General features: G+C 32.8%; 1 protein-coding gene across 2 annotated transcripts; it reads left to right on the top strand.

Annotated features, from left to right (window-relative positions):
- Nucleotides 1-15,555: 15,555 nt before the first annotated feature.
- Nucleotides 15,556-22,285, top strand: LOC112785106 (protein EMBRYONIC FLOWER 1). 2 transcript variants are annotated; one of them, XM_025828535.3, is made up of 8 exons: nucleotides 15,556-15,931; nucleotides 16,279-16,448; nucleotides 16,943-17,166; nucleotides 17,524-17,909; nucleotides 18,003-18,074; nucleotides 18,196-19,544; nucleotides 20,069-21,717; nucleotides 21,821-22,285. In XM_025828535.3, the coding sequence occupies exons 3-7, from the start codon at nucleotides 17,066-17,068 to the stop codon at nucleotides 21,692-21,694; spliced, it is 3,534 nt and encodes a 1,177-aa protein (XP_025684320.1). In that variant the 5' UTR covers nucleotides 15,556-15,931; nucleotides 16,279-16,448; nucleotides 16,943-17,065; the 3' UTR covers nucleotides 21,695-21,717; nucleotides 21,821-22,285. The 2 variants fall into 2 exon arrangements, with proteins under 2 accessions (XP_025684320.1, XP_025684319.1); XM_025828534.3 differs by having other exon boundaries at nucleotides 15,596-15,931; nucleotides 17,524-17,912.
- The last annotated feature ends 3,282 nt before the right edge of the window (nucleotides 22,286-25,567 follow it).

Raw genomic sequence — 25,567 nt, 5'->3', positions numbered from 1 at the left:
ATTTCTCTCATAAGGTAATATATATATATATATATATATATATATATATATATATATATATATATATATATATATATATATATATATATATCGGAGTAAATGCCCAAAATGGTCCCTGAAATACAAATCGGTATTCAATTTAGTCCTTGATTTTTCTAAATGACCAACTAAATCCCTTAAATTCAGAAACGTGCATCTCCATTAGTCCCTCGCAGAATTGCCGTCTAAACGTTGCTGATGTGGAATGTTAATTGCCATGTGGACATTTCAGCTGTATGCTGATGTGTGCCAAGGTTGAATTTGTTTCAAATTGGTATCTGAAATTGCCTAATATTACCCAAATTAGTCCATTTCAATTATGAAACCCTAATTGTCTTCTCTTCTTCAAACTATATGCTACGTTCTTCTGTTCTTCGACTAACTATATTACCCAAATTGATTTCTTGTCTGTGTGAGTGATGATGGGTGGTGGCGAGAGAAGCCAAAGTAGCTCAAGTAGGAACAACTCTGAAGGCAGACCTTATGGCAACAAAGGAATGCGAAATAGGGGAGGTAAGAACGCTATTTTATGTAATTGCGGGCTTCAAACGGTGATGAAGCACTCAACAACGGCAGAAAATCCTGGTAGACCATTTTATGGTTGTCGAAACTATGAGGTAAGGTTATGGCTGTGAAGAAAATGTTAAGATGGTTTGAGTTTAAGTTTGGATTCACCTGCATTTTTTACTTTGCAGTATGGAATTCACTGTAATTTTTTCGCTGGGCTGATGGATGTGAAGAACAAGTTTCTGCAACACTCATTCCACTAGAAGTTTTGCATGAGTTAAGTTGGAGGATGACAAGCTTGGAGAGTGATGTTAAGACCGTGAAGATGATGACAATGGTGCTGCTGGCTTTTGTAGTTACTTTTGGTGTGTGTTTAGATTTTAGTTTGTTGGGGTTTATATTCAACAAATGATGATTATGTTATGAAATTTTAAATTTCTTAAGTGGTATGTAATGTCTTGATGAAGATGGAATGAAATGAAATGAAACACTAATTTGACATGAGTTCAACTCTTGATGCTACACTTATTCTGCTAAAATTGTGTTCAACCAAACCAGAAAGAGATAAATCACAACATGAACTAAACCAAAAACTTCATTAATTTAACATAACTAATTCCGAAACATGGAACAAGTGTTGTTTGTGCTAAAGCACATTATGCATAACATACTATCACAACCCAAAACATCATAGGCCATAACAACATTCAAAGGCCATGCATACAAGTTTCAAAGGTTAAATTACAAAAAGACAACATTGTTTAACCATAACATTCAGCTACAACAACATCAACTCAAAAAGCCACTATACTTTGTGCTAGTTAGACATTTTTTCTTGGTGGGTTGAATCCTGGAGTTAGAACAAATTTCAAGAAGGAGGTCAGTTTTTCAGAGGTTGCTGCACTAGCTCCCTGAATAGTCTCTCTTGAAATCTCAGTTGGATGTAGAGCAGCCGCAGCAGTGGATGAAGTTGTCCTCTTGACAGGGAGTTTGTCTATGCGTCTCTCACATTTAGTTCTCAGATGCCCTTTCTTGGCATTCTTTGTAGTCTTTGCAGCCTATGATATCAATAACAACAATACAAGTGTCATTATATGGATTTGTTTGTTTCCATATTTATTAACTCAAGCTCTAATTTTGATTAATATTTTTAATACTATTACTACCTGAGTTGTAGGTTCTTGTTCAGCTCCTAGACCCCTTTCAGCAGAAACTTCTGTTTGAGTATCAATTTGTCCTCCTTCAGCCCCAACCTCACATTCTTCAGTAACAACCTCACCTTCGTTACCTTTAGAACCAGTGTCACACTTATTTGCAGCATCTTCGACAGCCTTTGCAGCAGCTGCTAGCTCATCAGCCTTTTGTTTCTTTGCTATTCTACAACTCCTTGTTGTGTGACCGACATCTCCACATGTCCCGCATGTGAATTTGCCATATTTTCTCTTCAATTTTGTTGCTGTGCGCTCTTAGCTCCCCCGAACAGGTGCCTCATGTGCATCTTTTTTTCTTGCATAATGTGATGGCCTGCCACGGGGTTTGCTCCTTACAGGTGGTAAGCAATAGAGGTATTCTGATGTTTCCCACAACTGTTGGCCTCTTACCGGGTTGATATGGTATTCATAAGTTTTGTTGTATGAGCCCATTGTTAGCCATGCATGGACATAATTCTCGGGTCTACTATTCATGACTGAAATTACAGCTATTGCATGACGACAAGGTAACCCTAGCACATAATAAATTTGAGTAACTAAGTGTGTTGATAGGTATACTACGGTGCAATTACACAAAAAATAAAAACAATCAAACAAAATAGTACTTACCCGATAACTGCCAAGACCTGCAGCTACATGTTTGGTTTCCCAAATCAACCACCACATTATGTGGTTCACCATGCACTTCAAACATCACTTCAGCCGCATCTCCAGACCACATTGGTATATAATACCTGCTGTAATGCCTTTCCTTTGCAAGTCTACTTTGTTGAATCGGAGGTAAGTGTCCCACATGGCTAGAGAGTTTCAGTTTGTTCCTTGCCATACTAGTTATGGCATACCTCCTAACCTCCTCCAGTAAAGTCAAGACGGGCTTGCATCTGTATGGTTTGGTGGCAGCGTTGAACACCTCACACATGTTGTTGCAAACATTGTCAACCTTTGGAAAGTCCTTGTAGTGAGCCCTGGTCCACGCCTGCCTAGGAAACTTGTCTAAATATGCCCACGCTTTCTCATTCACCCTCTTTATAGACTGCATATGTCCGTTGAATTTCTGGACAGTCATTGCTCTAACACACTTCCAAAGTAAACTCTTCAAGTGTGAGTCCTTCCATTGTTTCTGAAAGTTTTGCCAAAGGTGCCACGCACAGAAGCGGTGATGCGCACCTGGCATAACTTCACGCAATGCTGGGATTAAACCCTACAAGATAATAAAGTGGTCACCTAAAAACCTGAGCAAATAACAGATTCTTGATTTTTACCATATATATAATAATAAATTGAAAAATAGGGTCTAATTTAAACTTATGCGCTTAAGGATTCTCAAATTCTGCAATTGAAATAACAATAGTATACTAAATGAAGTTGATTGCATAAAAAATCCAAAATAGTCCTTCGAATTTTGTTCATTAATCCAAAATGGTCCTTAAAATCATTTATCGTGCCTCTAATTGAAGCACATAGGTTACCTTCTGCATGTCAGAGACGAAGCACCAACCATGCTCTGTCTGATCTCCAATGTCTTCATGCAAGAGCTCCAAGAACCACTTCCAGTTGTCTTTGTTCTCAATATGCATAATTGTCCATGCAATTGGGTACACATGATTATTCGCGTCCTGACCCATGGCGCACAGCAGCCATCCTCCATAATAGGTCTTCAAAAAATCCCATCAAGTCCTATCAAGGGTCTACAGCCACCCACAAAACCTTTCTTGCATCCATGCAAACACACATAAAACCTTTTGAAGACACCTTCTCCGTTAGGCATTGGACTAACACTTAACTTGACAGTTGAACCCAAATTAGATCTCAACAGCTCCTCTGCATAATCTCTGAGTTTAGCATATTCTGCAGCTTCATCACCCCTCACTATTTTTCTTGCATCACCCAAAGCTCTTGTAATTGTAGTCCTAGACAGTTGTATTCCAGTTTTTGCTTTAAAGTAATTAAACACCTCACAGTATCTAAAAGTTGGGAGCTTCCTAACCTTCTTAACAAGTACATCAGTTACCCAAGACCTAGTTGCACATCTATTCTTGAAAGTTCTCTCACATGTATGATCATCATTAAAGGTCTTAATCTGCCAACATCCATTCGGCTTGCTATAAGAACAAAACACCATTCAGGGACAATCTTCATTCTTGTATACTACCCTACATCTAGTAGTATCATTTTTCTTGTACCTTACACCCCTACCCTCTTGCAATGTATAATTTCTAACCCCTTTCTTAAAAGCATCCCTAGTGGTAGACTCCATACCTAGCTCTAATCTCACATGTCCAAACTTGGCAGTATCATTGAAGATGGGATTCGCAGCTGGGTCTGCTTCATCTTCAGAGTCTGGTGGAGTCTTCAGTTTATCAGATTTCCAGCTATCATCAGAAAAAGACACTGCCATACAGATTCATGCATTACATCACTAACAGAAACATAATAAAATCAATACATATGCACATTAATTATAATATACGTTACATACATTGCAAGTTTTCTTCATTCTCATCATCATCTACCTCCTTCTCATAATCAGATGCATCCATTGATGGGGGACGAGAAATATCTTCATCATTAATAACCTTCTTCTTGCCTTTTTCATTGTCACTGGCAGTCTTCCTTTTTCTCCTATCGCTGGTAGGACCAACATCATCATTGTTGTCACTGCTTGAGTTCAGAGAGTCAAGTGGCATGTGTGGCTTGTATAAACCGTCCTCTGCAGACTCATAAGAATCAGATGAGCTATCAACATTCAAGTGAACTGGCTCCTTACTTGCTTGTTTTCTCCAGCCTTGTGATCTTGTGATATACCTTCTAGGCATTTTAGTAGACGTGTTGAATTTAAAGTTAATAGGCTTGGATTGTTTCTTTGATGCGCTATTTTTTTTTATTTGTGCATTCTTGGTTGAAGGAGTGGGTTGAGAGCAAACTTTCTGAGATACGGGTTTGGATGTAATGGGATTTGGTTGGGATAGAGATTTAGGGGACTTCACTTGTGAACATGATTTGTGGCCATTAAAATTGAGGACAGTTGATTTTCGTAGACTGGGCTTCGAGGGAGTGGGCTGGGAGGCAGTGGGCTGGGGGGCAATGGGCTTGGGAGCAACGGGCTGTGTCACACTGGGCTGGGAGGCAGTGGGTTGGGGGGAAATGGGCTTGGGAGCAACGGGCTGTGTCACACTGGGCTGGGAGGCAGTGGGTTGGGGGGAAATGGGCTTGGGAGCAACGGGCTGTGTCACAGTGGGGTGGGGGCCAGTGGCTTGGGGGGCAATGGAGATGGGGCAGTGGGTAGGGGACAGTGGACTTGGTGCAGTGGATTTCAGTTCAACTGGAATAAAGGTAACTGGTTCTTCAAGTTGACTTAATATTGTGCTGGTTTTCTTCACAGATTCAACACCTTCTACTCTATCTTCTTCCATGCCTTCCATTCCGACCTTCTAGCCTATAGCATGATCCTCCTTAGACAAATCCATTACATCAATTATCTCAGGAATCGAAGTTCCGTGCTCAAAATAGATGTGGATGACGTTGTTATTCTCATGGCAGTGCTTGATCATACTAACAAGATCCTGGTCCACTTTCAATCTCCTAAGACCAAATTCCAACACATGTTTAGGCTCCAGATACCAACATGCTTCAGCCTTAGCATATCCCAATTCTCTATAATAACCTGTTACCGTAAACACGTCAAGAAAGTCTTCATCAACTCCAACCCATTCATCATACAAGTCAGAAGTGTAGATAAAATTCCCCCAGGATCTGCTTCAAACACTCCACCATGGTGAAAAACAAGTTTCAATCGATCAGGCATCTGAAGTTTACAGCATAATACACAAAACAGACAGGATTATTCATTTTATCGCAAAACAGCCATATTGCAAAGAACTAGAAATCAAACTATATTTGTAATAAGAATACATATATTTACTTCCTATTGACTATAACTTAAACCAGACTATGATTTATGTGGTTACAAGTCTAATATTAGAAACCCTAAACCCTAACATTTGCGCCATCAACAACCACAACATTCTAAACCACTCCCTTACATATACAATAACGCATTCACATATAAGTATCAAGAACCCTCAATGAAATACAAAAAATGGAAAAGAATGATCAAGTTGAACTGTTACCTCTCACCGTCGGCAGTGTACAAAGGTGATGCTTGGTCGATAACTTCTTCACTGACCGCAGAGAACAGATTCTAAGGATGATCCTCGGCGAGGAAACGTTGAGTGGGAAGTATGGGAGAATGAACGGACGTAGGAGAAGAGAGAGCTTTTCTGAAATTTTGGTGGGAAACGTTGAAGTGGAAGGGGGGACCAACAACAATTGTTTATTCAAAGGGGGAGAAGATGTTATTTCAAACGACGTCATTTTACAGACTTAGGGTACCCACTACTCCAACGACGTCGTTTAATGGAATGTACATGGCAGTTAACGTTCCACATCAGCAACGTTTAGACGGCAATTCTGCGAGGGACTAACGGAGACGCACGTTTCTGAATTTAAGGGATTTAGTTGGTCATTTAGAAAAATCAAGAACTAAATTGAATACCGATTTGTATTTCAGGGACCATTTTGGGCATTTACTCTATGTGTGTGTGTGTATAGTTGTCAAAACCGGAGCGGTGATCCAACTGATCAAGTTACTATGGGTCACTGGATCACTGGTTCAACCGGTGGGTCATTGGTTGACACGGATCTATATAAATAAAAAATAAAAAATACATATTTTTACTAATATTTTAAAAAGATCTAGTTATCCCAAAACAACATGGAACAGGAACAATAAGTATTTTGTTAATTTTACTCTATCATAAATATTTTATTTTGTTTTTATATTAAAATAACTATTATTTTAATAATTTATATCTATTATATTATTATATAGTACAAGTATTTATTGAAAAATAATATTAATAGATATTATATAATTATGAAAAGAAAAAACAAGTGAATTTATAATTATTATTATTATTAAATAAAAATATAATTAATTTAAGAATGAGTGAGTTTTTAACTAAAATTAAAATAAATTAAATAGAAGTAAACTATTTGATGAAAGATATCTATATATATTTAATAATTATGTATATAGATAAATTCTATCTAATTTTTTCTAAAGTAACATGTAATTTAGCCTTTATGATGTGTCACTTTCTAATTGGATATTATCCTAATTTAATAACTAACTATACTTGTAATTTGATTTATTTTAATTTAATAAGAGTTAATATCTTAACTATAGTTGGATCATTTTATAATTAAATTATTATTTAAAATAGATAATTGTATAATTTATTAAAATTTTTTAATAATAAATTTAATTTTTTTCTTAACACAACAGAAAAGTAAAAAATTAAACAATTTTTTTTTTAAATTAGGTATCCTAACTCTCTTTTCATAATGACTTTCACTACTCTCTCCAAAATTGAGTTAATTGAAATGCAAATAGATAATTAGAATAATAAGTGCTTCATTAATTTTAAATAGATAAAAATCTAAACTTCTATTTTAATAATAATTGAAATAATAATTACATTTGAGCACGTGACAGGAGACCGATGCTACTGTCAAATCTTGGAATTGGAAGAGAAGATAGTGATGAGCAAGATAGAAAGTGATGTCATTTGAATTGTAACTTTTGTTTGGTGTGTTAATGAAAAAGGTGAAATGTGTGGTGAAATTGGTGGCCTTGCCTATTTTTTTTGCAAAAAATATAACAATTTAGTCCTATAATAAATAAGGAGTGTTGATGACTTGAACTTTCAAATAAGAAAAACTAGAAGTGTTCTTTCAAAAAAGAATGATTTAAATTTTGAAAAAATAAAAATAAATTTAGTTATTAATATTTTAATATATTATATAATTATTTATTTTAAATAATAATTTAATTATAAAATAATTTAATTATAATTAAGATATTAATTTTTATTAAATTAAAATAATTCAAATTATAAATATTGTTAGTTATTAAGTTAAAATAATATTTAATTAAAAAATAATACATCATAAAGATAAATTACATATTATTTTAAAAAAAATAGAATAGAATTCGTCGTGTATATATATATATATATATATATATATATATATATATTCTCATCAGCTTTGTATCTCACTGGGACAATGTTCCGGAATAATTTAGATATAACACAATTATTTACATATAATTTGAATTGAAAAAGAGACTCAGACACTATAACCGTATATTACTATATAAAGTGATGACTTCATTAGATGTACCGTTCTTGAATTAATGAGTGTTAATTAATTAGTTGACAATAATAATTTCTCCTATTTTAAAGTAATTATCGTTTTAATGTTCTTGATACAATGAAATACTATATATTTTTTGAGAACATAACATTTTTTATTCTTATAAAATGTCTAAATAACACTTTTTTTTTCTATTTTTAAAATATATATATTTTTATAATAATTAAATAATATACACTTTAGTCTATTTAACTAAACTACTTTTAAATAATTATTTTAATTATATATTAGTAATAATAATAATATGAAATATATATTTATTATTAATATAATAAATTTAACTTATTTATAATATTTTAACTTGTTACAAGATATTTAATTTAAAATTTTTAACATATTTCATGATTAATGATAAAATATTAAAAATAAATATAACTTATTACTTTAATAATAAATATATGATTATTATTATTAATATTACATAATATAAAATATTTTAAATTTTTATAAAAATATTTAATCTGAAATTTTTATATATTTTATGATTAATGATAAAAGATTATAAATAAATAAAATATATCATAATAACAAATGTATTTTGTATTATTATTTTTACTACTAAAATAATAATATAATAAATATTTCTAATCAATAAATTACTATATGTACAATACAAAATTTAAATCTTGACACTTGTTTAAGTGGATTAAAATCAAGAAAAAATATAAAAAAATTAAACGGCCTTAATAATTATTCTTAAAAGATAATGAGACTCTCAACAAAAAAAGAATTTGTCAATTGTAGTTAGTTCTTAAGGAATAAATCAATAGTTTAATATGTCATGTAGGCTTATTCCATTAATAATACAAAGAGAAAATATTAATAGAGGGTTAATCAGTCTTATAAAAGTAAAAATCAAGAACCGAAAATGATTTTTTTTTTGTTGAGGGTCTCGTTGTCTTTTGATATAATTGTTAGGGATCGTTTAAAATTTTTTCTTTTAATTTTATAATAAATATCGAATCTGGTCCAGTCTATTTGTACACATTAAAAGATAATTTAATTTTTATTTAAAAAATAGATATTTTAGCTTTTAATATTATTATTTTAGGATAGAGTAAAGTATCATTTTTATCCCCAATGTTTGGGGTAAGTTCTATTTGTGTCCCTAACATTAAATCGTCCTATTTGTATCCCTAACGTTTATACAAGTGATTCAATGTTATCATGCCGTCAATTATACTAACAGATCAGATTGTATTTTTCAATTATTCTTACTTGGATGTATTCATTCTCAATTAGGTCTCGCTTGAATGTGTTTGATTTCAATATTGTACTCACTATTTGTGTTCAGTTTCAATTATGTCCTTAAAAATGTGAATTATGTAAATGTTGTAAGAATTAGTTTTAATTTTTGATGAGCTATTATTCTGGGTGGATCATCGGTTTTGTCTTAGACATTTGTATTCTAACTTCAAGAAGAGATTTTCAGAACTCCAACTAAATCCCATTATCTGTAATTAATGACAGGATAACATTGAATCACTTTTACAAACGTTAGGAATACAAATAGAATTTTATAAATGTTAGGGACACAAATAGAACTTATCTTAAACGATGGGGACAAAAACAATATTTTACTCTTTTAAGATAATACGAATTATCTATTTAAAATCTATAAAATAGTAACAAATTTTTTAATTTTGATCTTCTGTAAAAAAATTTTACAAAATTAATTTTTGTTATGATAAATTTTTCAACAGAAAATTAATATTATTCCAAAATAATAATGTTAGGGGCCAAAAGTATCACCTATAAAAAATTACATTATCTTTTATAAAAATAGATAGAAATCAAATTAGATCTTTAATCTTAATTTTATGATGAGAAATATTAGAGAGTTATTAAAATTTATTATTTTGGATCATTATTTTTAGCTATTAAATTAATTTTTTTAGTTTAATAATCCAACAATATATTTTAATCTATATTTTTAAATATTAATAATTAATTATTGATAAAAAATAATAAATTTTAATAACTCTTTAACATCTTTCTTTTACTTTTTGCATTGGGAGGCAGGAGGCTTAATCCGAGTTCATTCTTAAATAAAATTGTTTACTAAGTATATTGTATTTATTAATCAAATAAATTTATTCTTTATTTTATTATATTTTATATAAATAATTAAAATTTTAAAAATAACATCTAATTAGGTTAGCTTTGTTTTCACGAAAAAAAAAAAACACAAAATTAAAGTTTATAACCTGCTACTTTGTTTGTTACATCAAATAACAGTGAACGGATTAATATTCGTCTACCTTCATGACAAAATTTATTCCCCATATATACAAACTAATATGCAGTAGTAGATTTCAGTATTTAATATTATATATTAAAATAGAATAAATAAATGAAACCTTTTTTTGGGTTATATAGATGCGTCATTTTATTTGGATAAAGATATGATTGTAGAACGTGGAGAGGAAGGATGGTTTTGGACAAGTGAATTTTTGTACGTCCTTTTACTAATTTTATTATAGCCATTTTTACGAGGAAGAAAATTTTGTATATATATAAAATGAAAAATAACACTTAATTTATTTTAAATAAATAAAAATAAAATGACATATTCTATGTAATAACTATTTTTATCCATCCATCAAAGAGAATTTACTTTTATTTTTTTCATTGTTTTTCTTTTTCATCATAGCAGCACCTTTCATTATATATATAATAATTGATTTCATTTATTTCATATGACAACATGGGCCATATGCAGACACTTTCCTGTATGATTATGAACATAGGGCCCTGTCTCATTAGGTTGGAAACAGACCAAATTAGCAAATAATTAATCCCTGAAAATTACTGGTCACATCATTGAATTAATTAGTCTCGAAAAATTTGTTATAACAATTTAATTATTATTCGTGATATTACTTTAAGAGAAAGTATAAGAATAGTATTTTTATTAAAATTTGGTCAATATTTAATTAACAAAAAAAAATGAATAATTTTATAATATTAAATAAAATTTCATATCATTAAAAATATTAATAATGACTAATTAATAGTTATAAAATATAAAATTTGTTGTCCTTAATATTCCTCTTACTTTAATTCTCCAGAAACTTTCTAACGCATCAATTTAATTTTAAAAGATGAGATCAATTTGATCCCTTTTTTCCCTTCATGGATTAATTTTAATGTTACATGAATCTTTTTAAGACTAAAATTAAAGGATGTCATATGTATCTTTTTATATTCACATGTATATATTGAAAGTAACATCAATAATAACTCTTGCATTGGAAATGGATCTTCTTCAATTTTTTTAACATTTAAAAAAATGAAGTGTAATTTTTCATTTTTAATTCTATAAGTAGAACAAAAAATAAATATAAAAAAAATAATAAAAAATTAAATTTAACATTAGATACCATTCAATATTTTTTTTTTCTATTGGTGAGGATCTACTCCCCTCTTAGATTATCAATTTTAAAATTTCACATTTTAGATTAAAACGAAAAGTTGAGATAAATATCTAAGAAGTCTCAATTTTAGACAAAACAACAATCTATTTTATTAGTTTACACCTTGTTTTCTCTCCCTTCGTAATTCACAGTGTTTGTCACTTGCACACTATTCACGAAATTTGAAATAAAAATATTAATTACAAATTATATTTACTAAAATGTCGTTATATAATAATTAGTTTTAATATGAATATTTTATTTTTAGTTAATATATGCTGCATTGAAATACGACAATAGTATATAACAAATACTATGCACCAAAAAGAGGCATAATAAGTAATGATAGAATACAGATATTCTTTTCTACATGACAAATACATTCTCTTTATCGTTGATAAGTTTCAAATTTATATCCACGTACAAAACGAAAAGAACAATTAATTAAAGAGACATAATAATAATAATAATAATAATAATAATAATAATAATAATAATAATAATAATAATAATACAAAAAGAGATATCTAATTAGATAGATTGCAGTGTGCATATATATTAGAAAATATTATTATTAATTAATTGTGTATTTAAATTATTTTTTAATTAATAAAAAATGCGTATTTAATTAAGAAAGAGATTGGATTTGCCTTTTCCGCTTTTCGTTAGGTATATAATTATTATGAACACATGGGAAATATTCATTGGCTCCTTGACTATGCGTAATTTTTTAGGGCGATTATTATTATTTCTTTTATGTGTATACTATACATAATGTATAATTTATAATAGCTGTATCTGTTAGACCCAGTATAATTGGTTTGTATATATGTGTGTGCTGTGTGGATGTATATAACTGTGTCTAGTTACATAAATTAGGATGTGTACCAAATTGGTCAATTTTCATGTGGTTTTCTAGGGGTATAATTTTTCTGAATTTTGTAGTTTATGATTTTTGGTTCTATAATATCTTATTTATGGACGTTAGTTGTTTTATCTTTTTATATAATCCTGCGTCTTTTGTTTATGATTTTGCATATACATTCTGCCGGTCCTAGAATTTTTCGAATTAGCCATAGATTTTAGGGCCATTTTTTTTAAAGTTTAGCAGGGAATTAGTTATTAGTGACAAAAATAATAACAAATAAACTCCATTGTTAAAACTTAAAAGTGATTTTGCTAATAGTTAGCGTCAAATTTTAAAGTCGGTTACTAATTTGTAATAAGAAACAGTGACAAATTGTTTAATAAAATTCATCACTATTGAAAAATTTCGTCGTTAATTTTTTATTGAAATGCGTTTTTTGGCAAAAACTAATTTGCAATGGACTTTTAAAACAAAAACGTTGCTACCATGAACATACCCATGTCGTTTGAGTTTACTAATTTAATTTAAATACAACCGCTAAGTAAAACGTCTGCAAACAATTCCCACCATACGGTGCAAGAATATAATAACGAATTTTGCAACAAAACAGTTTATCTGTTGCTAAATTCTAGAAAAAAAAATTTTCCAAAATTTTCGTCACTATTTAGACTAAGTTTATCACTAATTAGTAATTACTGATGGAAAAAAATTTGTCGCTCAAATTCATCAATAATAAAAAAGATTTGGTATTGGCTATAATTTTCAATTTTGCATATCTTATATGTAGGCATTATTTACTACTTTTTTCATATACATTATGCGTTATTTTTCTAGCTATTTGCATAATTTTTGTGTACTTGTGTTGTTTCTAGATTTTTATATATCTTATGCATTCTTGTGATCTTACCGTATACATATATATCGTCAGTCTAATATGAATTCTGAGTATAGTTTAGAGTTTGAAAGCAATAAAGAGCCATGAAACAACATCCAAAATAAGGTTTATATACTTTCAATTTCCATACTTTGTATACTACATTCATTTTGGTTGAGTTTCAGACCTTAGGATCAGAATGCAATAAAAATTCTTGAAAAAATTTACAATCAAATTTTGTTCTGATGGTCTATATACTCTATGGTAGTTCACAACAACATATTCAAGGATAGTTCTCAACCTGTGACTTTAAGGATATATCAAAGACTTATAGAGACACTTACAATAGTCTATTTAGTAAAGGAGAACACCGAAAATGGACTAAAGTTAAAGGATGTAAACTTTCGAAGTAAACAAAACAACTCTCTTCTATAATTGTGGACTATCAAAAAGTATACTTTTTATACTTAAAATTATCGAATAATTTAAAAGAAAAATCCTTAACAATATTTAATTTAATTTAATATTATCTTTTCTTCTATCAAAGATCTCGAAGCCACAACCTTTTAAATGAGTATAAAAAGACTATGTCATTTAAACTATAACTCATTATCAATTTAATATTATCTTTAACGAGTTTTAATTTTATCTATATCAATTTTTTGTAGTCAACATTTAGTCAAAGCTTTTTTTCAAATTTACCCTCCTAACCCTAAACCATGATTGCCATCATTCTCAATCGTTCTTACTCCTCTCTTCTCTCACCTCTCAAAACACATTCACAATCACAACCACTACCAATATAACATCAACAACAACCGCCGTCAACCCCATCTATCGCTGCCGTGGCTACCCCCAACAACAACAATAATCACCACCCCTTCATCCAGCACCATTGTCTTCATCTCACGTTTGTCGAGCATTCTAGCTATTTGTTCCTAACTTGTCGTCATTATCATTGTCATTTTTGTGTCAATCCTTATCTTGCCATGGTCTTCTTTCTGCAAGTTTAATTTGCCAAGCACCGCTATTTCTGTGCCCTATTGCCCCTCCTTTGTTCTTCTCGTTCTTCCCATGTCTCCATCTTTCTGGCTTTTTCTTTTTGCTTTGCTCACTCCTCTCTTCCTTTTACTTGATTTCCTGGATTTTAGTTTGTTCTTCATTCTTTTATTTCTTCTAATTTTTTTCTCTTTTGTATGAATCATTTTCCTGCTTCGCCATTACTGATTTTGATTTTGGTTTGCTTTTCGTGCTGTATCCTGTTTTGAGTTTTTTTTTTTTCTTTTGAAATTGGTTCTATTTGTTAGTTGGGAAAAGTTGTGGTCCAGCAACTTTATTAAATTTTGTCCAATATGTAACCAGTAAAAAAAAGTGAGTCAGGATAAAATCTCGCACCAATCTCACACCATTAAAATCATCATTAATGGCTATTTGATGGCTACAAATCACAAAAGTTACTAACCCCTACCATTTTTCTTGTTAGTTGTATTAAGTGGTATACTGGCCTTTTTCTAGTTTTGGTAGTTGTGGGTTTGGGATTGTGGTGGCGGCTGTCAGTTTTTTTCGATAGAACGTAGGTTGTGTGGTTGGAGTGGCAGTGGCGGTGGTTTGAGGTTGAGGTAATAACAGTAGCTATTGGGTGGGGGGGGGATAATGTCAATGACAATAGAAGGAGAATATTAGAGTGATGGTAAAAGATAATGAAATATAAAATTTATTTTAAACGATGAAAATATTTAGATAATAATTTAGTTAAATCTATTAAATTATTTAATAATTTTAAATTATCAATTTTACGTAAAAATTATTTTATTTAAATTTTTTTATTTTAAATATAAGAAATAGTTAAAAAAATTAAATAGCTACTAAAAAAATAATAAAAAATATTTTAAAATGATTAAAATTTATTATTTTTAGTTATTATTTTTATATATTAATTTAATTATTTTAGTTTAATATTTTAATAAAATATTTTAATTTTTTTAAATATTAATAATTAATTAATTCTCTAACATTTTTTAAAAAAAAAATTGATGATATAAATAGAATTAAAATTTATTTTAAATATATTAAATTAAATATATTTTTTTTAAAAATTATATCTTTTGATATAAAAGATATATTTTATTTTTTATATAGATTAATTTTAATATTTTAACAGTATAAATTATTTTATATAATCAAATAATTATATCCATTCTTTTAGATGATTATACATATAGTTAATATAAAAAATAATTATTTTTATTAATGTGATATTATATAATTAAATATACGAATATTTTATACTATTAATACTTTAAAATTAAATTCTTTTACCTATTACTATTACAATATTCTCAATTTATTTTATAATATTTTTCCTCTTAATTTTTTAATATAGGGACAACAAGGATCCTTTGTCCCAAAGACTAAGAAGACAGTAAAAAAAAAGAGAAATTCTCTCTCCAACTCTCACACTTTCAGACACGCACTCTTTCTCTCTCTCACATCCCGAAACAATCGAAAGCCCCATCTTTTATTTCTCACTCCTTCTCTCTCCTCACTTTCTCTCTCTAGGGTTTTCGTGATTTTCGCACTCAAATTCTTCTCTCTGAGCTGCGAATCGCATCGCCCAGCTTAGCTCGGTGCCTTATCGGAGTAGCGCTCTATCAAACGGCGTCGTTTTATGGCTTAGCCGTTGAAGAATCGATGACCAGCTTCGCTAGAGAGCGAGATCGAGTGCCGTTGCCTTCAGGTGAGTTCGCATGCGCCATTCTTCGTCGTGGTTCTATTACCCCCTTTCTTATCGCTTCATTTTCGGTTCATTATTCCGGGTCGATCTTGACCCGGTTTTTCAGTTACTGACAACCGCGTTTTTCGAATTCGGGTTTGAGATATTAACTTGACTGTACTGTTTATGCTGTGTCCACTTCAGCTCCCGACCGTTTCTTTTTTTAATTTTTTATTTTTCCATTTTCTGGTTTTACTTTATTGTTGTCGTTTCGCGCTTTTTCTAATTATCTTCTCTCCCACTGTTATGTGTACTTTAATTTTCTGATTACTGATTAATTTGAGCTAATTATGTTTAATGCGTGATTGCAGGTTGCGCTTCTGAGCCCTAATGTTCCCAATTCGCTGGTTGTTTGGGGTCAATTTTTCTTTCTTGTTGGCTCTTTGGCGTGTTTTCGGGGTGATTTTCTTGAACCACTTCCCAAACAAGCTGGTTATGGTGGTGAATCTTGCGATGGTTGAACTTCTTGTGAAAACCCTAGGTAATTTGCTTTTTGTCTTATGAGCTTCGTGTTCGTGTGTTTTGTTTCTTGCGTTGTGCTTCTATCATTCAATTCTTGGTTATGAGCTTCTGTTTGTGTTGTTTTGTTGAGTTGAAAGCTAGGGTTTGTGTCTCTCCGGATATTGGAGGTTGTTATTTTATGTGACTATTCACTGTGTATGGCGCTTTTGTTGGTAGTGGCTTACTTTATGTTTGTTTTTGGCATTGTTTTAGTTGTCTTTCACTTAAGTTTGTAGGTAGATTTGCATGAACCCTAATTAATAGTTCATTAAAGAACATGGGTATGATGTTATCACATCATATATATTCTACTGTATATTGTATATATATATACAATATATATATGTTATTTCTGGTGTTTTCCTTAAATGTGTGGAAGTCCGTGACTCTTATGTGATAAATAATGGCTTCATTTAGTTCTTATATTCTTTTCACTATTTCAAAATTTGATTTGGATTTGCTTTGTGTGAATAGGGTACATTGGATTTGTTGCTCTTGCTTCTTGAAATTCTTGGTTTTTTAGTGTGCTTGCGTGAATGGCTGGTTGTCGGGGCACATTTCAAAGTATATCCTAGTAGTATTACTGTTATCGAGTTAATGATGGGGTCTTTCGTCCAAGTTAACTCAATCTCCATAGATCTTGCCGATGCTATTGGGGATAAGGCATCAGCTGGAAAATGCCAACACTTCTCGATACGGTAAGCATTGATGCTTATACCATCTTATTTTCTCAGGAAGAAGGTTTCGGAACTTGAGGCTATTAGATGATATCATAATGTGATTTAATTTTATTCATAACATTTTAAAGTTGGAAGCAAATTAATTAATGGCTGGTTAATAAATGGCAACAAGGATAGGTTGAATTAAGCGGTTCATATCTAAGTATAGAAATTTGTGGTTAACATAACTATGTTTGAGACTGTTTAGTAATTAACTTTGATAACTCTCATCATTTTCTCTCAAAATTTAATGAACCTTTCTAGAAATCAGAAATAATTTTTTACTTCCCTTTCAGAACCCATAACACCATAATATCTGATTTGGTGTTGCTGCAGTGGTTATGTATCTGAAATAAGAAAGAAAGACTGGAAAAAATGTTGGCCATTTCCAGTAAATGAGTCTGAGGAAAATCCATCGCTTCCACCACTTGATGTACCAACATACAGATGTTTTGGTTGTGAGAGCTGTCATCAAGAAAGTGTAACTAAGGACATGGATAAAGATGGCCAAACAGACTTCAATTGTTGCAGTAGCGGTTGCAAATCTGATACAAACTGTGGTAAAGCAGCTGTCAAGTCTGGTGTTCAGCAAGATCCCATGCCTGACATCTCTGAGAGAGTGGAGATTGATCTTAATACTAATCTCAACTGTGTCAATGATTGCCTACCCATTACTAACGAGAGAGAGAAGCAACCTGGATTTTCACTCAGCAGAATGATAGGTGGTAAATTCAGTATCATCTCTATGATGCGATATTGTGTTCAGTATTTTGTATGTGGTCTAATTTTTTTTTTTTAATTAATTTGTCATCTAGACCTTGAGATTGGCTTGGATGATAATCCCAATCAGCTTGGCCTGGTACAAGAATTTCATCTAGCTAAAAGAGGTACTACTACTGTCAAGTAGTACTTTTGTATTATTGATAGCTTTGTGTATATTGTAGTAGTAATCCCGTATTATTTCATATATATATCTACTTATGTAAATTAAAACTTTCTCTGTGACAGGCTTTGAATGCGAACAAGTTTCTGATGTTGATCCTACTGTCAATCTCAAATATATGGAGAATAGTTCTGCTGAGATTTGCAATGGCGGTCCATCTTCTGTTGATAGTCAATGCCAGAAAGAATTACAAGGAGCTTGTACAATTTTGAGGGAAGGCACATCAACAATGGAGGCAGACAATCACACAGTTGGAGATCATATAGAGTTGGCTGATAGTGATCATACTGTGCCAGCTAGTATGGAAAATATTGTTGAAAATGATTTTCAGGATCATGATCACCATTTAGAAAAGTCCACTGGATTGTCCCGTAGGAGACCACGGAAGGTGCGCTTGATGAGTGACTTATTAAGTGAAAATGGTGAGCTGAAGATTGGGCAAACTGCTACACAAGGATCCCCTTCCCATGGTATTTCCAAAGCTTCTGCTGCATCTGATTCTCGCTTAATTTTCCCAGGGAAGGTGGATATGCAAGGTTTGACAAATAATTTGGGTCAGAAAAAAAGGAAGCTTCCCCCTGATGAGGGGCGGAGACCTGCAGATATGTGCGAACAGAGGGTTGACACTGAAGTTCAAAACTTAGAGCGTGATGCAGAAACAAATAATGCTGTTCTGGATGGTAGAGCCAATTCCAAAGATGTACTGCAAGGAATAGATTTGCAAGATGCCACCAAGGCCTGCTGGAGTAAACATGAAACTGAAAGAAGTCATATAATGGGCAAGAAGAAGCATAGAAGAATTCAAGTCACTGATAAACACTTGATTCCTGAGCAACAGCAGGGACACCATAGAGAAGATGATGATCCAGTGGATGCATACAAGGCATATGCATCTAAAACTATTTCTTCAAGATTATCACCTCGCGCTTTCACAGGAAAAGGAATGGATAATTTTCCTTTCCATGATGGCGTAAGATTTGAAAATGGGTTTAATTTTTCCAATTTTTCCAAAGGTAAAGGCAAGATACTTCAAACTGCAGCAGAGCTGGATCCCTTATTTTGTCGGAAAACTGACATGCTTCTAGAAGATTCATATCCCTATTCAGGGGGAAAAATCATTCCAAATATTCCTGGTGATATTCCAGTTCCTTTACACCATGGTAGACAGACTTCCCAAGGACTGGAAGAGGGAGTTCATCTTTCTTTAAATAACTATTTGGCAACACAGGTTTACAGCACAAAATGTATCCATCAAATTGAAAATCGTCTACCTCTCTCATTGACAATGCAAGAAGGCACTTCAAATATACATCAGCTTAAAAGGAAAGACAGTGAAATCAATGCTTTTGGAGGGCCTAGCATTCCTTCTAAACACACAAATTCTATCTCTGCAGGAAAAGGAGCTCATCTTGAAGTAAGTAGCTAGTTAAATCCCCACAGAATGCTTTTTGATTTCATATTCTGTCAAATGAGCATAACTGAAAATGAATCATATGTTATGCTAATTTATTATCATTCTGTGAATAATCTCTGAGATGTTTTCTTGTAAATAACTAAATATTTCTGCTGCAGTTATTTTATAACTATTTATTTATTTTTGGAAATGAATTGTTAATACCCAATAAAACTCTGAATGAGCTCATCAAAAGAGATTTAAGTATAAATGAATTGAGTATAAATATGGTTCATGATTGGGCATAATGGTGTCATTTGATTTATGTAGGTGACTCCACCTAGGGGGATAAGACTTTCTTATTGTATTTGTTATTAATACCTAAATATCTTTCTTTCTTTCTTTTCTATTATAAAGTATATTCTTTTGGTTTTTTTAGATGTCACATTGTGTGCAACATGCATGGATGTCTAATAGTTGGAATCTTGAGACAATCAAGTATTCATAGCAAACATGTTTATGAGAAGATTATCATCTCTTTTCAGGAAATCGCAGGTGCAAGAATCAAAGAGAAACCTGTTGAAGGTGTAGAGAATCTAGGTAGTATGAAAAGATACGTTGAAAAGACAACAGAGTTATCCGAGCCTGGAACACTGGATGATATACCGATGGAAATTGTGGAACTTATGGCAAAGAATCAATATGAGAGGTGTCTTCCTGATGTTGAAAATAGAAGCTCCAAGTTGGAAAAATCGACTGCTAGAAGGAAAGCACAGATGACTTCTGGCAGTGCCATGCATGAGATGGGGGTGAGGTTGTTAAAAGAGAGTCAGAAGGATAAATCTCATGGAATACCTAAGAAACATAACATGGTAGAAAGAGAGAATTTGAAGCCTTGCAAAAGAAAGCCTGTTCACTACTCTTTTCCATTTGATGGAAACAATTTGAGTATGAATAATCTGTGTCCACCTCAACTGCCCTTTGAATTTGAAGTTTCCCAATCCCAAAAGAAGTCACCAAGTGGATTCCAGTTTTCACCTATGGGTCCTTCTCACCAGCTTGACAGTACTCGAAGTGGCAAGTTTAATTTGAGTCTTGAAGAGCGTGGATCCTCTAATTTGGAAGGACAGGGAGGATGTAGCTTACACAAGACAATCTTACAGCAAGATGGTGAGGTTTCTCGTATTTGGGCATCTTTGACTCCCAACCATATCTCCCTAGGATATGATGTGCCCAAAAAAGTTGTTTCTCAGGCTACCAGTAGTAACATGGACATGGCTTCACTCAGATCTAATTCACTTCATAAGCAGAACATGAAGAGAGATGTTGATCTTAACTATATAAATCTGAATGTTGCTAGTCTAGAAAAGCTGAATAGGAATAGAAGTGCTGGAACTTTCAGCAGAATAAATGGTGAATATTCATATCCTTGCAAACACAAGGGAATGGATCATCATCAAAATTTGAGGGGATCTCTTGATTTGTATTCCAATGAAACAATACCTGCGATGCATTTACTTAGCCTCATGGATGCAGGCATGCAGTCACGTACGCCATTCAATGTCAGTGGTATAAATGGTGAAATGCTTAAAAGATCCCCTTGTCCTGGTGATTGCAATACTACGTTGGAGATAGGTACATCAAAGGTCCATAGTATTCAGAAAAGGCAATCCTCTGATTATTTGAGAAAAAATTATTTGTCAGAGAAACCACATAGTTGTTTTCTTGGCTCTCCTACCTTTGGTGCATCTTCATCAACCCAGCATGATACTAAAATATTAAAAGCTGCTGGATTCAATGGTCAAAATTCAACAAAGTCAGGAAGGAAAGAAAAGATCAAGAGTCCCAACCCAATGGTGCAGAATCAGTTTACTAAACCGTTTAGCTGGCCTCACTTTGAAACAGAAACTCCACTGAAATGTAAAATAGATGTTCATAGTGCTCAAGAAACTCCAGTGCCACCGAAAATCATTCCTGGAAATTTGTGTATGGTTAACAAAAACCCAGCTGATTTCACCATGCCAACTGGAAATGTCTACATGATCAGAGGAGAAGATCTAAAATTTGAGAAAAGTATTCTTAAGAATAAACCTCACATCTCTACTTCACATGGATTCAAGCAGCAGAGGAATTCAAAGGGTACTAAAATGAAAGAGCTTTCAAACCATTAAACCTGCCATTAGTCCTCAATATGGTAGCTTTCTAGAGTTTCCTTAATATTTTTATAAAATTCTAAATTTATTGCACATCTTTTATTGATACCAGTGCTTTCTTTTCCTTTTATCTGCCTTGATTAGTTTCAAATAGGTGGAGCCCTTTCATGCAACAACATAAATGGATACCATTTTCAATGTAGAAGCAGCTGATATTCGACTCGGATACTGAAATTCATCGATTTGAGCGGACTTGGCCAGAAAAAGTTGAAAGGCTAAGTGATATATGATTAAACAATCCAAGGCAATATCAAGAATCTATATATAATTAACCTGTTGTAATTAGTTTTGATGTGAGCTAAAGATGTGTTGGTGTATTATGTTTCTTGTCATAAAATTTATGGGAGTTAAAGTCATTTTGCTGCCATAAAGTTTAAGGGGAAAGTAGCCCCTTTGAGACTTGTAATACTCTGGTTACATTTACACGAGTGCTAAAAACCAAGTTAAATGATATAATTTGTTGTTTAGATATGAATTCCTTTTAATGAACTTGTAACTCCTCTCTTGGATCCAATTTGACCATCTCTATGAAGTTTCCTATTTCCTAAATTTATTCCATGTTGATCAAAATAGGTCGTTTAACTTATTTTTCCATGTATTTCAAAGGCTTAAGGTGGCTAGTTAAATTGTTAGAATAATCTAATTAATCGTAATATATTCTTAAGCGAAGAGGATCTTGGTGGTGGCAGTGAGGTGGCGTATGATGTGGCGGAGGAGAGCCAGTGGGCATGGTGGTTGGTCCTGAGGAGGGCTTGGGACGAGAGAACATTCTAGAAGGGGATGGCTGCGGCGCTGTGGGATCGGACCCTGTTGTTAGTTGAAGCTCGGAGAGGTGGAACAATTCTTCGAGGTTGTTGGGAAGTAAAAGAAGTGGTGGTCGTGGTCGTCGTTGTTGTGTCGGAGGAGTGGTGGTGGCAGTGGCGGTGGAGGGTGTTGTGGGGAGAGAGAACCTCCATTTGGTGAACCTTTGGGAGGTTGTGGAGGAAGAAGAGGAGGTGGAGGACTCACATGAGTTGCGAAGGTTGTGAGGTGGTGGTGGCGTGATGCGGAGGTGTGGCGGGTGGAGGGTGTTGCCGGTGGGGCTGAGAACGGTTTGGGCACAGTGGCAGAAGAAGCGCAGGAGAAGAGTTGCGTCTTCAACTTTGGTTGGTGGGTTTCATGCTTTCTTTTTTGTGTTATGTTGTGTAACAATCTCTGATTCTCTCTTACCCTCTCTGTCTCTGCATCCATGTAACTGTATGTATGTATGTATCCCTAAAATCTAGATCTGCAGCGCTTCACATCTACAACTGAACGCAGATCAGATATCACTAAAATTTTTATTCGATTCGCACTAAAATTATCGAATTTAATATTCGCAGTTTTTATGTTTGGATCTGATTCTATCGGATATATCCGCAAAATACAAAAATATTTTTAAAAGCTTATTTTTATTTAAAAATATCAATGAAATTTATTTTTATATTCTTTTAAATATGGTTACTCTTAAAATGATGTTAAACATACTTTTTCTTATATGAGAGTACATGAAATGGAGAGCAAAGAGAGTGGGGGAGAGCTTTCGAGGGTGGCACATAGCGAGGCAGCCGGCCATGCCGGCGGAAGCAATAAGGGGGAGAGCAAAGGGGGGCATACATCAGGTGAAAAGGAGGGGATTAAAGGAGACAGTAACAAGATTCAAGGTCAGCGGATATCATTCAGAGATAAAGTTGTTGGTGCCTCAGCAAGGAGAGCTTTGGAGGTTGCTGATTCTCTTGATGGGGATAAGATGGCTACAGTAGTTGGTAAGTAAGGCGATTCAGAGATACCAACTGTGACGTTCACTGAAGAAGCAAAGGAGATATTGGCAAAGTCCTACAAAGATGCCATCGTGATCAAAGTTCTTGGAAAAAATTTTAGCTATACGGCGATCACGCACAGGCTTAAAGGCGTTTGGAGAACTAAAGGAGGATATAAGGTACTAGATGTCGGTTTTGGCTATTTCTTAGTCAAATTTGATCTCTTGGAGGATAGAGAAAAAGTTCTCATTGGAGATCTGTGGATGATTACTGGTAGTTATGTTGCGGTTAAACCTTGGAGTTCTTCATTCAGACTTTGTGAAAACACTTTTGGGTTTACCATAGTTTGGATAAGAATCACAAGTTTAGACATTAACTATTATCAAGAGAGGACCATGAAAATGATTGCGTCAGCTATTGGCAAACCGATCCACATCGACTTAGCCACCAAGTCTGCGGAGAGGGAAAAGTATGCAAGAGCATGTGTGCAAATTAACTTGGGACTTCCAGTCATAAAAAAAATTCAAGTTGATGGTGATATGTATGACATAGAATATGAGTACTTGAATTTAATTTGTGAAAAATGTAGCTGCTTTGGGCACGTAACAAGAGAATGTGTGAAAGAGAACAACAACGACATTGGGAAGGAAAGCACGGTGAAGGAGAAAAATTTGCCGTCACTGTTTCCGGTGGATAACAATGAGAAAACGGTAGAAGGTAGTCAAATCCCAGTAAAAAATCAAAATTCAACTTTTGAATTTGGAATTAATGCCAAATCAATTCCAATTATGGAGAAGCATGGAGCAGCGGGTCTTGTCATGATAATTTGTAAGAATCACGCATGAATAGGGATACTCGTGCAAAAGAGGGTGAATGGGTTGCAGTTAGTAGAAAAGGCAAGAAAAAAGTGGGTAAAGGTCCCAATGTGGTGCCAAAAAAAAGTCAATGTAGCAATATGCTCCAATTTGGTGAGTAAGAAATTTTTTTTTTGGTCTAATAACATGCATGCTGGATCCTCATCAAATGCAAATGTGAAGTCTTTTATCAAATGCAAAGGTGAGGCATAAGGAAAAGAAGGATCCTCTATCCACGCTTGGCTCTTTGGGAACAACTCAGGTGGCTTTCAAGGATCAGAGTACTCATTTCTTTAAAGTAGGGTGATGGGAAGCAGAAGCTGGTGAATTAAAAATTTATTAAAATGGTTACGTTGCAAGTATAGTTCTTAACTCACCGAAAATCTACCTATCAATTTAGAAATATGTCACAGAGAGTTTAAATTAAAATTACTGGGAGTTTTAAGTCCCAGGTCGTCTCCCAACGAGTTGCAGAAAAGTGTGCTATTTTATTAATCAGATGTTCCAAGAAGTTGAGCTAAGTAAATTGGAATTTAAATTGAGAAATTTTAAATAATATAAATAAAAGCCTTGACTGGGAGTTGATTTGTTAGAATCTCTATCATTGATGGAATGATTTTTAAGATTAATTTATAATTAACGGTTACTCTGTTTGGTTATCCTTTACTAGGTAAGGGAAAGTCAAACAAGTTGGAATGCCAGATCTGTTCACAAGTTGCAACCCACTTAGTTCAAAGGGATTGGCATTGGTGACAGGATAGCAATCCAACATTTAACCCAACTACAAATTTTTCCTTCAATCCTTCCAACTCAAGAGTTCCTTTTAATCAACTCCCCATCAAGTAAGGAAACTACTCACGCATTGTAAATAAAGAATCCATAGCACATGAAAGGGAATTAAAAGAAGACATGATTATTGGAATTGAAATTGAATTAAAAAAAATAATCCTTGCATTAATTAATCATAAAAGTATCTGAATGACGAAATTGAACATAACAAAGAACATGGAAGAATAGAACAAGTTAAGAGAACAAACTAGAATGATGAAGTTTTGATGAAGGAATAACTCTTCTCAATGTTCCAATGCTAAGACCAATTGAAAATTAAAATTCTAAAAACTAGAGAGAAAAACCTAAGAGAGTAAAACTAGATCTCAAAACTACTGAATGAATGTGTCTGTTGTTTCTGCATATTCTCT

The sequence above is a fragment of the Arachis hypogaea genome, chromosome 20 (assembly GCF_003086295.3).
Source record: "Arachis hypogaea cultivar Tifrunner chromosome 20, arahy.Tifrunner.gnm2.J5K5, whole genome shotgun sequence".
Classification (NCBI taxonomy): Eukaryota; Viridiplantae; Streptophyta; class Magnoliopsida; order Fabales; family Fabaceae; genus Arachis; species Arachis hypogaea.
The sequence above is the reverse complement of the archived record's forward strand: the minus strand, read 5'-3'. Positions and strand labels throughout refer to the sequence as shown.

Coding starts and splice junctions, on each gene's coding strand:
- LOC112785106 (XM_025828534.3), top strand. CDS start 17,066: ATGATGGGGTCTTTCGTCCAAGTTAACTCAATCTCCATAGATCTTGCC. Junction 18,075..18,195: donor ATTTCATCTAGCTAAAAGAG/GTACTACTACTG, acceptor TCTCTGTGACAG/GCTTTGAATGCGAACAAGTT. Junction 19,545..20,068: donor GAAAAGGAGCTCATCTTGAA/GTAAGTAGCTAG, acceptor ATCTCTTTTCAG/GAAATCGCAGGTGCAAGAAT.